Source organism: Kryptolebias marmoratus, unplaced genomic scaffold (assembly GCF_001649575.2).
Source record: "Kryptolebias marmoratus isolate JLee-2015 unplaced genomic scaffold, ASM164957v2 Scaffold73, whole genome shotgun sequence".
Classification (NCBI taxonomy): Eukaryota; Metazoa; Chordata; class Actinopteri; order Cyprinodontiformes; family Rivulidae; genus Kryptolebias; species Kryptolebias marmoratus.
The window spans coordinates 9,281-21,463 of NW_023665807.1; the positions used below are offsets into that span (position 1 = coordinate 9,281).

The 12,183-nt window shown below is 51.2% G+C and overlaps 3 protein-coding genes across 4 annotated transcripts in view; 1 reads left to right on the plus strand and 2 right to left on the minus strand.

The window, feature by feature from the left end:
* Positions 1-5,154, plus strand: part of slc6a8 (solute carrier family 6 member 8) — a gene marked incomplete in the record, with an annotated part of 13,753 nt that extends 8,599 nt beyond the window's left edge. The window contains 3 exon segments of the mRNA XM_037974475.1: positions 57-157; positions 225-395; positions 536-5,154. Coding sequence (XP_037830403.1) covers positions 57-157; positions 225-395; positions 536-670 — 407 coding nt within the window.
* Positions 5,155-5,473: 319 nt separating this feature from the next.
* bcap31 (B cell receptor associated protein 31) overlaps positions 5,474-12,183 on the minus strand; it is an 8,598-nt gene continuing 1,888 nt past the window's right edge. Inside the window, exons 2-8 of one of the 2 annotated variants that reach the window (XM_017404019.3) lie at positions 11,385-11,484; positions 10,568-10,668; positions 10,332-10,476; positions 8,075-8,198; positions 6,335-6,461; positions 6,159-6,259; positions 5,474-5,863 (exon numbers count right to left, since the gene is read on the minus strand). In XM_017404019.3, the coding sequence (XP_017259508.1) occupies positions 5,837-5,863; positions 6,159-6,259; positions 6,335-6,461; positions 8,075-8,198; positions 10,332-10,476; positions 10,568-10,668; positions 11,385-11,476 (717 nt within the window). In that variant the 5' untranslated portion in view covers positions 11,477-11,484 and the 3' untranslated portion in view covers positions 5,474-5,836. Of the gene's footprint in view, positions 5,864-6,158; positions 6,260-6,334; positions 6,462-8,062; positions 8,199-10,331; positions 10,477-10,567; positions 10,669-11,384; positions 11,485-12,183 lie in introns of both variants that reach the window. The other variant, XM_017404018.3, reaches the window with a different exon arrangement.
* The window catches only part of LOC108228464 (foot protein 1 variant 1-like), a 2,099-nt gene continuing 1,735 nt past the window's right edge, over positions 11,820-12,183 (minus strand). Inside the window, exon 2 of the mRNA XM_017404020.3 lies at positions 11,820-12,183. Coding sequence (XP_017259509.1) covers positions 11,856-12,183 — 328 coding nt within the window. The 3' untranslated portion in view covers positions 11,820-11,855.

Here is a 12,183-nt window from a genome sequence, read left to right on the forward strand (position 1 = left end):
CCCGTCATATCTCTGGTTCTCGAATGAATTCCTTGACCGGTCTGGTTGTCCTGCAGGGGCCGACCGCTTCATGGACGATATCGCTCGTATGATTGGCTACCGGCCGTTCCCCTGGATGAAGTGGTGCTGGTCCTTCATCACTCCGTGTGTCTGCCTGGTGAGACCACCGTCCTCACACTAAGTCCTTCTTCAGACCCCGGTTCTAAGGCGAGTTCTCCTCTCAGGGCATCTTCCTGTTCCACCTGGTGAACTACAAGCCTCTGACCTACAACAACGTGTACGTGTACCCGTGGTGGGGCGAGGTGATCGGCTGGTGCCTGGCTCTGTCCTCCATGCTCTGCATCCCCGTCAGCGTCCTCTACAAGCTGTTCAGAGCCAAAGGAACCTTCAGAGAGGTCAGTGAAGACATGTCCCTCCTCCTGTCAGTTTATTCACACCTGAGTTCATCCTGTTCCATCTCTTCTCTTAGTTGTAGTAAGTGTTCAGACGTTTTGGCGGCCATCTTTCTGACCACCTGACCTGCTGTTTGTTGCAGCGCTGGGCCCACCTGACCAGTCCGGTTTGGGGGGCCCATCACCTGGAGTACATGGCCCCCGACATCAAGTCTCTGAGCTCTCTGTCTCCCGGCATCGAAGACAACAAGGTCATCATCTTCGAGAGCGTCATGTAGGCCGGACTCGCTCCGTCCCACCTGAGACAAGATGGCCGACACCTCGATGGATCCAGGACTTTAAACCTCCTCCTGGAGGTTCTGCAGGTTCTGCTTCTTAAAGGATGAAACATGGCGGCGCTGCAGGTGGACTCGATCCCCTGTCAGCAGCATCTTGTGTCAGGTGGGGCGGGAGGGTTGACCCTCTGCACCACCGTTCAGAAAGACAGAGTTCTAGACAGACCGGCTCCAAGGACTGAAGTCCTTCTGCAAACAAACTGAATGATGGACATGTTCTTCCAGAGAACCAGAGCCTGCTGGTGCTGAATGGACTGAAGCAGGAACCGGAATCCTCCAGGGACATGAGGACACGTGTCCCACTGCAGTCCGTCCAGCATCAGCAGGACCATGTTCATCATTCAGACCGTCTGATGTTTCAGCTTTGTTTGCAGTTTTTCAGTAAAAGCAGAAAAGACCAGCAGTCCCTGAACTCACCACGCTGCCAGGAAGTCAAAGTGACCTAAACGCACCTAAAACCATGAGAGCTGATTCCTGAGCAGCGCTGCGGTTCCCTCTGACCTCTGACCCCATTCAGGCTCGTGTGTTTGGATCGGGTCAGAGGTCAGAGGTCAGAGGTCAGGCTGCATTCTGGTGAGCCCCTCGGGTCGACTCAAGTGCCAAAGAGTTGATGCTCTCCCTGCTGGGCTGCTCCCGGCTGCCAAAACCAACATTCAGATTGTTTCTTTTTCTGCCTCGCCGACGCTGCGATCCTCAGAGCGAAGACTCCGCCCCCTGACCCCCGACCCCCGACCCGCTGAGGGGGTCTGTTCTCTGTTCAGAGATCTTCATGCTTCCAACACCTTTAACCGTCTGGTGTTGTTCCGACATCAGATCCAAAATGGCTCCTCAGAAACTGAGCAGAAGATTCAGAGTTTTATCTGCAGCGGGGTTGAATCCAGCTGGGGGGTCCGACGAAGGGTCTGATGGGGGTCTGATGGGGGTCTGATGGGGGGTCTGATGGGGGCTCTGATGGGGGCCCCAGGGGGGGCGGAGGACTCAGCGCCGCCAAGCGTTGCCTTACGTCGTCGTCTTAACTCCGAGCTCTACAGAACCCATCCAGTAGACGGCTCTGCTTTATAATCTGTCCAATCAGCAGCCGGCAGGGGGCGTGTCTACAACTCTGTCTCCTAGCAACCATTCAGCATCTGTCCAGGGGGGAACAGTAGAACGCAGGAAGCCTCATCTGTTTGCACATCGTTCTAAAAGAATGTCGCACTTTCAGAGGAATCACGATAGAAACCAGTTTCTTGTAAAAAGAAAAGTCAAATGTATTTTCTGGAGGCTTTTATTTTGCTCTAACAGAGATCTATATATTTATGAGTTCCTATATTTGATGCAGTAAGAGATTGAAACGAGGGTTTTTGGCTGATTGTTCGTGTTTAGCTGGAGAACACGAACAACCAGCTGCCCAAAGCTTCAGGCTACCTCACTTCCCATTCAGACTTTCAAAATAAACATCTCTCTGCTTTTTATGCAAATGTTGGCGGCAGCAAGCAGGAGAGGATTGTGTCGCAGCTTTCAGGCTTGTAAATATTAACTGAAACAAACAGAACTTCTCAGAACTTAGCTGGTGCTGCGACGCCTTCGAGCCGGTGTCTGATTGGCTAATGAGCATGGAGGGGCGGGGCTTTTAAAGCTGGCTTCTTTCCTCTTCAAAGTGCTAACGTGTGTTCAGAGTTTTCAGTGTTTTTTCCCTCGGACCTTCAGACTTCACCTGAGACACGTTTAGTTTCAGCCGATCTGAAGACCTGGACTCGGACTCAGCCGGCACCACCTGAACTGTCAATTGGCTCCGCCCCTTTTTGGGTGAACCCAAACGGATCAAAGTGAAAGGAGAGCCTGAGTTCATGTTTTCAGGATTCGTCTGACAGACCATAATATTCGGGCGTGATGCTGTCATATTTAATGCTGCTCTGCCTCAGTTTCCTTTGCCACCATTTAAAGTGGAGGCGTTTTCACCCCGAAGGGGGCGGGGCTTAGTGCCCAGATGTGTTCCGTTTCCCAGCAGTCAGTGGGAGCTCCGCCCCAAACAAACAGCATCAGCCAATCAGAGGCTCTGTTTGAAGATGACATCATCAGAATGATGGGGAATAATTATTAACTAACAGGAATTATTAGCTATAATTAACATGTGAAGCCTGGGAGAGTCTTTAAATCTGCAGCTTCTTTGTGCTTTTCTGCCAAAAAACTAATCGTGTTTGATCTGGTTCTGTTAGTGTCTGCCATGGAAGGACAAGGGAACGTTCCACACCGGAGACAGCTTCGGTTCTGGAGACAAACTGAGACGTTTACAACTCAAATCTTCTAAAGTGTGATCTCAGTCTGTCTCCAGCTCCGACCAATCTCAGTTTACATGATGATGTCACGTGTCCTCAGCCCGTGTCCTCAGCCCGTGTCCTCAGCACGTGTCCTCAGCACGTGTCCTCAGCACGCTATGCAACGTGTCCGAGTCAGTTGGACGGTTTCTGGAGGCCGATCAGACATCCAGGAGGAGGAATGTCAAACTTTAACTCAAATCTTTGATTGAGGACAAATATTTCAGCATCTTATGGATCATTTCTCAGTGTCTCGTGTCCCACGTTGTCTTCATTAAGCGTTTTGTGGCAAATTTAGAAACTTTACAGTATTTTAGAGTAAAATAATCAACAAAAAGCAGAAAAAACTGCATTCAGGAGAACAAAATGTCAAGTCAAAGGGATGAGATGATCGGTTGGACCAAAATGAAGGACACTGATCGTCCCTGAAGGGCCCGAGAACCCCTATGGTCCACAGGGTCCCTATGGTCCTCAGGAACCCCTACGGTCCTCGGGAACCCCTACGGTCCTCGGGAACCCCTACGGTCCTCAGGGTCCCCTACGGTCCTCGGGGTCCTGGGACCCCTATGGTCCTCAGGAACCCCTACGGTCCTCGGGAACCCCTACGGTCCTCAGGGTCCCGACGGTCCTTAGGGTCCTGGGACCCCTATGGTCCTCAGGAACCCCTACGGTCCTCAAGGTCCCGACGGTCCTCAGGGTCCATCCTGATGACCTTCCGGCAGCAGAGAGCGTGATTATAAGTTCTGTTTCCGGCCGGCTCCCCGCTGCCAGCAGGGGGCGCTCTCCAACGTTTGGGCTGGAAACACAAACCAGGAGCAGAAAGATCGAGGATCAAAGAAAACAATAAATACTGAAGAAATAAGAAACGATCACTACGAAGAGTCAAAGTCAAAAACAGCTTCTGTGAAAAATACTTGTTTACATTTTTTAGCACTAAAACGTTTATTTATTGTTTGTTTGTTTGTGTTTTCTGTCTGCTTTACATTTATTTTACTTTCAGAAAGAATCTGGTCACTCCACGGCTGTTGGTTAGTTAGTTAGTTATCTGTTAACCAAACTAACTAACCGATTATTGAACGAGCCTCAGACTGAAGCTAGTTTCGGCTGATAGTTTCTGTTCAGCAGCTAAAAATCCTTAAAGCTCATGTTTAGAAACTTCAACATTTTGGGATCAAAGGATTAAATTTATATTCTGAAGTTTTCAGCTTCTCTAATAACAGCTAACTATAAACTGAAGCTAACTTACTAACAACTTTTACTAGTTTGATCATTTTGCTGCCACCAAGTGGCCGAATAATCCACTACAACAACCTAACCTTAGCCGTTAGCCGTTAGCTGTTAGCCATTAGCTGTTAGCAGCCTAACCTTAACCTCTGAGTTTGGCTTGAAGGCTTTTATTTCCTTATTTATTGGATAAAGATGGAATAAAGAAAAGCGACAGGATGAGAAGATTTTTACTTTATCTTCGTTCCAACGCCTCAGATTTTACTTTGAAAATCCTTGCAGAATATTTCAGGTTTCTTGTATTTGTTGATAAAAACTCCAGAAGCTTCCTGTTTAGTAAGAAGCAACATTACTAGAGTAACGCTGCGTCTCAGTCTCAGAGGACAGTGAGGACAGAGAGGACAGAGAGGACAGAGAGACGCTGCCTGGCGGTCTTCATCAGGAAGAGTTGAATCCTCTGTAAAAGTTCTCCTGCAGACGATTCAGAGTCTGCTCCGTTTAGACTAACAGGACCAGAACCTGAGACTGTCCTCTGCTCCCTCCAACATCAATCAGCTGCTGAACCTGAGCAAAGCAGCAACATCTGATCTGAGCCGTGAATCACTCAGCTTTTATTTTGGAAGCTCCCATCTGGTTATTTTTAGCGGCGGCGTCGTGTTTCCAGCCCGAACGCTGCCGCGTGGCGCTTCATTCATCCTGACCTTTGACATTTTGTGTCTCTGACTCTGTGTCAAACCGCCATCTTCCATCCAGAAGCTTAGATGATTCAGTATCTTATTAAATTAAGGAGTAGCTGTGATAGTGATGGGTTCTGTGTTACCGCTGACCCACCGACCCCTGAGGGTCTCCATGCTGTACGTCTCTGTGATCACAACTAAAACAAGGCAATAAAACTAATATTAAACAGCTGAGTGTCCTTGTTTTACTTTTTACTGCTGCAGATCATTAAACAGCCGGACACGGTGGTGGTAGTGTGATGGTCTGAGGCCAGGAATCCCAGACGTCCCTGAAGGGCTCGTCCCCTCTGAGGACGCTGTCCAGGCTGCAGATCTGGGTGTCCCTGCGGGACCCGATGACAGCAGAGTTTCCTCAGCTGAACGGACAGAAGAAGGAATGGGTCGTTGCCCTCAGGACATTCCGAGGAGACGCAGTGATAACCTGTTTATCGGTTTGTTTCCCGTCCGTCTGGAACCTGAAGAGTGAAAAACTAAAAAGCTACAACAGGTTGATGTGGATCAGCTGTTTATTCCGACTTACAGACAACAACAAAACCCAGAACGGGTCCAAACATTCAGGTCCACTAAAGCCTCAGTTTCTTTTACTTGTGCAAAGTGTCAAACGTGACGACTGGTGCTTTTATTTTGGAATGCAGCCCATCACTTCCTGCAGAAACAGGAAAGTTTTACTCAAAAGTTACAGAAAGAGTCAAAGTTTGTTTCCAGACAACAAAAACAGAATCAGAGACGTAAACAGAGAGGGGACGGCCCATCGTCCAATCACAGCGCAGACATGGAGACATGGGGCGGAGCAGGACGATGAAAACGATGCAGAAGCTTCAGGAGACACGATGAAGGTGTCCTCCTCCTCCTCAGTCAGACTTCTTGTCGCTGCTCGCCTGCAGACAGAGGAGCAGGAACAAAAACAGATCCTGAGGTTTCCTCTGAATCAGGAACCTGTGAAACTCTTCAGAACCAACAGAACCGGACCCGTCAGATCCGGTAGGATGGTCTGAGACGGAGGAAAGCCTGGGTCCGACCCGCTCGGACCCAGGCTTTCCTCCCACTGTCCCTGAATGTCCCCGAGTGTCCCTAGGTGTCCCTGAGTGTCCCTGAATGCCCCAGAGTGTCCCTGAGTGTCCCAGCATGTAACCAGATGTCCCCAGCATGTCCCCAGCGTGTCCCCAGGCGTACCAGCAGCTTGCTGTGCTCCTCCAGCAGGCGGTCGTACTCCACCGTCAGGTTCTCCGCCTGTTTCTTCATCGCTCCAACGTCGCTGTCGGACTTCTGCAGAGCTGCAACAGAACCATCATCATCCTCATCCTCATGAGTCAGGAGGTCTCAGACGTCCTCCTCCTCCTCCTCCTCACCTCTCTTGGTGTCTTCCAGCTCCTTCTTCAGGGTCTTCAGCTCCTCCTTCAGAGTCTTGTTCTCCTCCTGAGGTCCGGCTCCTGGCTTCCCGCCCTCCGGAACCTGGATCCCAGCCTCGCGCAGTTTCTGCAGACAAACCCGAGCGTGAACGTCTTCCTGGTCCTAACCTTTAGGTTCTCCAGCAGCCTGAGGACCCGTTAGGACCCGTTAGGACCCGTTAGGACCCGTTAGGACCCGTTAGGACCTTCAGGGAAGGTTCTGAGTGGAACCAACTTCATTGAATCACATTTACTGTAAAAAACTAAATGTTTCATTGAGTCCTCATCTGGAATAAAATGATGTAAAAAATAAAGTTTGACTGCAGAAAAAAACATTAAAACACAGGAAGTCATCTACAGACAGCAAATCACTGTGGAAACGGTTCTACAACGAGAGGGGGACCCCAGACCCAGGGACTCCAGGACCCCCAGACCCACAGACCCAGGGTCCAGAAATAATATAATTTGTGTTGAAAACTGCATCAGACTCATTTGAATAATTTAGTCAACTTCCTGTTTCTGCTCAAAGCCCTTCCTCTCATTTCCACCTGAGCTCATTTAAATCGTTTTCAAACTGAGGTTTGTGCTTTGATCCCAGTCAGTCCTCCGGTCCAGAGACCACCCTGGGACCTCTTTAAACTGAAGCTGAAACCAGATCCCAGTCAGTCCTCCAGTCCAGCCAAACTTCAGGCACAGAACCTCATTTTGGCTCCAAATAAAACCTTTTCTGGTTCAGGTCAAAGGTCAGAAACAAGAAACCTCAGAGTCTGTTTCCCAGCTGGACAAACGGATCAGAGTTCTCCCAGGGGTTCTCCTGAGGACCAGGACAGACGGACAGAACCCAGAGTCCAGCACGGCGTCCTCACCCAGGACAAGATGGATGCCGTGCTGTTAAAAACCAGCAGCTCGTTGTTCGAAGCAACGGACTGAAAAACTGGAAGGAAGACGGGTCTGAAGTTCTGATAAGGTTCTGTAAGGAGCTCAAACCCCAACAAACAGCTGTAGCAGCTCAGGAGGACCCAGGTGTGTTCACACAACACCAGGGTGGAAAGACACCAGCTGACCTTTGACCCTTCCCATCAATCTGGGAAGGGTCAAAGGTCACGGCTTGTTTGAAAGCCTCTTCTCTCTGAAGGAACCAGAACCAGACCAGATGGTTACCCAGAATGCACTGCAGCTGTCAGCACGGCAGTGGAGGGCTGATGGTCTGGGCTCCTCTGTAGACCTCTGGCTGAAATGAGGAAGTGGAAACCATCGGGCTTAGGAACGACTCGGAGCTGGACGCTACGTCAGATCCACGAGCCGACACCCGAGCAGCACTTCTGCTTTTAGGCCTTCAGGCCTTCAGGCCCGGCTCACATTTCACAGAGGGGGTTCTGCGGTAGGTTCTGCGGGGGGGACCGAGGGGTCGGCCCAGGTTCAGGGGCAGGAACATTTCTGAATGAAGCAAACCCGTCAGCCTGGGCGGACCAAAACAGACGGTCTGTTCTGCTGCAGGACGTAAACAACACCCAACACTCACATCCAGTCCGTCCTCTCCGGCCTACAACGCCACATCACAGACCAGACCTTTCAAAATAAAAGCCCAACGTTTCTCTCTCTGCAGCTCGTCTGGCAGATAATCCTGAGCAACAACCTGGCAGGTTTCTGGAGTGAAACAAACTTGTGTTTTGTGTCGGCGTGCGTCACCTCCTGCAGCACCTCGTTCTCCTCCATGTACTTCTTGGCGGCGGCGCTGGCGCCCTCCGCCTGCTTCTTGAAGGCTTCGTTGGACGCCATGAGCGTGGCCTGCTGGGACAGCAGAGTGGCCAGGCGCCTCAGCAGCCTGCAACACAAACACACAACGAGTGGGACACTGCAACACCTGGACCCAGCTGGCCGTCCCACCCGTCCCCCTGAGGGGAACACGTCTGTCTGCTGCACGATATGAGACCAACGGACAGAACCCTCAGCAGAGAGCGTGTTGGACCGCAGCAGCAGAAGAAGAACCTATGGTCAGCGTCCCTCAGACGTTTGCCGAGGTGGAAACATCGAGACAACGACAACTGCGGACATGTCTAATTCCTGCAGCGGCCTGCTGGATGACTGTGAGTCAGACCGATCAAAGAGGAACTTGTTCTGCTGTTTCAGAGGAAAAGAAAAATAAACTGGAGCTCCAAACTTTCACCTGTGTGTGTGAGGCAGTGATGTAACTACCAGCAGGAGGGGAGGAAGGGTGGGTGGAGCTGCAGGAGTAAATGTACAGAACAACAACTCCCCCTCACTCACACACACACACACACCCTCCCTCCCGCTCAGTGAGGGAGTTCTGATTACAAATGTCCAACTTGTGTAATCCTGGTGTGACTCCTGATTTTTCCACAGATGTTTACGTGCTCGAAGTCACGGGTTGCTTCAGATGAAACAGGGAAAATGTTTCTGTCTGTTAGCAAAATATCTCTTTAACCAGGAGACAGATTTTAATGAAACCTTCAGAAAATAATCATCAGATGTTCGTTGACAGACGACTCACTTCTGGAGCCTGATTTAAGATGGCCGCCACAGCTAATCGATCTTAGCGAGTCAGTTTTACAGATAAAGAAGTAAAGTTTGGAGTGGTAGTAGCTGAGAGTCGTCCCCAACACACCCTGAGCTCTGCAACATCTGGAACAGCTGCAAGGCAGGGAAAGGTTCTCTGGAGAACCTGCAGAAACCGACTCTCTAACCTGTCCCGCAGGACTGACTGTCCACCTGAGGTCGCCCGTCCCGCAGGACTGACTGTCCACCTGAGGTCGCCCGTCCCGCAGGACTGACTGTCCACCTGAGGTCGCCCGTCCCGCAGGACTGACTGTCCACCTGAGGTCGCCCGTCCCGCAGGACTGACTGTCCACCTGAGGTCGCCCGTCCCGCAGGACTGACTGTCCACCTGAGGTCGCCCGTCCCGCAGGACTGACTGTCCTCAGCTTCATCTGAATATGACTGTCCACCTGAGGACAAGTCATCACGTCCCGTCCCACGAAGGAATGCATGTCCCCCGCCACCTTTCAGACTGAGAACATCTAAGACACGTCATAAGCTCAGGTAGCTGTGGCGGCCATGTTGAAATATTTTGCTAACAGACACCTTGTGCATTGGGAGGTAAGTTTATCTGTGAGGTCAGCGTGTGACCCGCAGCAGGTTGGAAATATCTGCCTGCTGATGCGTTCAGGGACTCAGATTTACTCCCATTCAAGCCGCTGCTATTTATAAACGGGTGAAATGTGTCCCGGCAACAGAATGGCACACACCGAACGGACAAATATAGACGGGTCACGTTCTGACCCGGGCTGCAGCCAGGCCCAAGTCCAACGGGCCGCACAGAACCAGGAGCAGAACCAGGCGACGGCTCAGTGTTTGGGTTCTTACAGGAAGTTCAGGCTCCTCCTTATTGGAAATCTAAAAACGATGGAGGGATCCATGTTTGACGCTGTGATGTGTCCAGTTCACTGGGAACAGGATCCAAACAACTGAACACGTCTCAGCTTCAAATATGGCCGTCAGTTCCTTCACAGGCCGGAAATAATCCGAGCAGCTGCACAATAACTTGTGCTGCGGTTCTTCTTCTTGGCTGAGTTTGGAAATCCTGAATCACAGCGAGTCCGTCTCGGTTTAAATACTGCAGCACTTCCTGTTGGACTTTCTGTCGCAGCAGCTGCAGCATCACATGTCCTGTCCCATCAGTGAGTCAGGGAGCAGCCGAGGAGCAGCCGAGGAGCAGCCGAGGAGCAGCAACTGCTGCCCCCTGCTGGCAGGACAGACTAGTGTTTCGTTCCTCTAAAAGCTTTAAAAACAAAACTTACAGCCGGGATGATGGACTTTCTGAGTCCTCCTGAACATCAGAGCTCTGATTAGAGACAACAGGAAGGATCTATGGGGGTGGCCATGATGGAAACAGGAGGAAGCAATGCATGCTGGGTAACATAGAAGGAAGAGGACTCACAGGCAGAGCAGCAGGGCGAAGCCGGCGATGTATTCGTTCCTCTGAGCTCTGAACAGCTTCATGTGGATGTGCTCGATGGCCGTCGGGTTGTTGGTCACGTCCACTTTGTCCGTCACGCTGTACTTCCTGACCTCACGAAAGGCATCTGTGCACACACACACACACACACTCCTGAGGACCAGGACTGGAGACCCCTGCTTTAAACTGTTCCCACTGAAAACCCTGGTCAGACGTACCGATGAGGAGGAAGACGAGGATGGCGATGGCCACCATGAACCAGGTGTTTCCGTAGAGAGCGATGGTCTGAACGAGCCGGGACTTGAAGATCTTGCTCCATCTGAAAAATTAAAAATAACATCATTTTATAAAACTGAAAGTGGTTCAGAGTCTTTGTGAGGCAGAAACCTGAACAACATTAAAAGCAGCTGAGCTGACAGAACCACGGCCCGTTTGGACCGCCCAGAATCAGTCCGACACCTCTGATTGGTTTCTGCTCAGCTCTCTGAGGTTCTGGTTCTGGACCGTTCTGTTTGTCGGACAGATGGCCTCACATCTGACTCCAGAATCAGCCCAAACCATCAGCCCTCCACCGCCGTGCTGACAGCTGGGAGGAGCTGTTTGCTGAGGCTTTGACCTCTGACCTTTGACCTGTAGACTCTGAGATGGACGGTCAGCATTGATTAACTGCTCACTCTTCAGGCAGCAGGTTAAAGGTCAAAGGTCAGGAGATCAGCTGATCCTGAACCTCTGACATCCTGTGGATCCAGTTCTCATTCTCAGCTGATAAAGGTCAATAAAGAAAGACTCGGTGGAACCTGACTGGAACCCTTTTAGAACCTGGTGGAGTCCAGATCAGACCCATTAGAACCTGATACAGAAACTGGGTGGAGCTTGTTTTTTTCAGCTCTATATTTTAAACTTAAAAAGGAGAAATGAGGAAATAAAGAAATAAAGTGGTGTGGCTGGAGGACACGCTCAGCAGGAACATAAACATGTTCCACAGGTTCTGTCAGCAGGTGCACACGGACCTGAGGGCTCTCAGGTGGGACTCACCTTTTGGGGGAGATGAAGGGGATGCAGAGCAGGAGAACGAGGAAGACCTCGATGTAGAGAAAGGTGGCGACCGCCGTCCACTGGAGACTCATCACGACTTCTGAAGCAGACAAATCAAACGTAAAACCATCAGACTCACCGTCCAACCAGCATCCAGAGCTTTAGATTGACAGCTGTCTGAGCCAATAGGATTAAACAGAACCCAGCAGCTGATCAGGTCCATCCAACGTGTTCAGAAGTCCTAAATCTGACCCGTCTGGACACGTTCAAAGGTGGTTCTGGACGTTTATCCAGACTTGTTTAACAGTCTGAACACAAACATGTTCTGGGTCACCTGTAAGGACCGCCTGGCCCGCCTGACTGTCAGGATGCAGCAAAACTAAATGTGGCTTTTACAAAACAAAGTGCATCTACAGGCCGTGTGGACCGGTCTCAGCTCTGTTCCAGACCCTGAGGTTCTGTCCCAACCCGTTACAGGACGTGTGGTTCTGTCCCGACCCGCTCCAGGTGCTGTGGTTCTGTCTCGGCCCGCTCCAGGTGCTGTGGTTCCGTCTCGGCCCGCTCCAGGACGTGTGGTTCTGTCTCGGCCCGCTCCAGGACGTGTGGTTCTGTCTCGGCCCGCTGCAGGTGCTGTGGTTCTGTCTCGGCCCGCTCCAGGACATGTGGTTCTGTCTCAGCTCTGTTCCAGGTGCTGTGGTTCTGTCTCGGCCCGCTCCAGGTGCTGTGGTTCCGTCTCGGCCCGCTCCAGGACGTGTGGTTCTGTCTCGGCCCGCTCCAGGACGTGTGGTTCTGTCTCGGC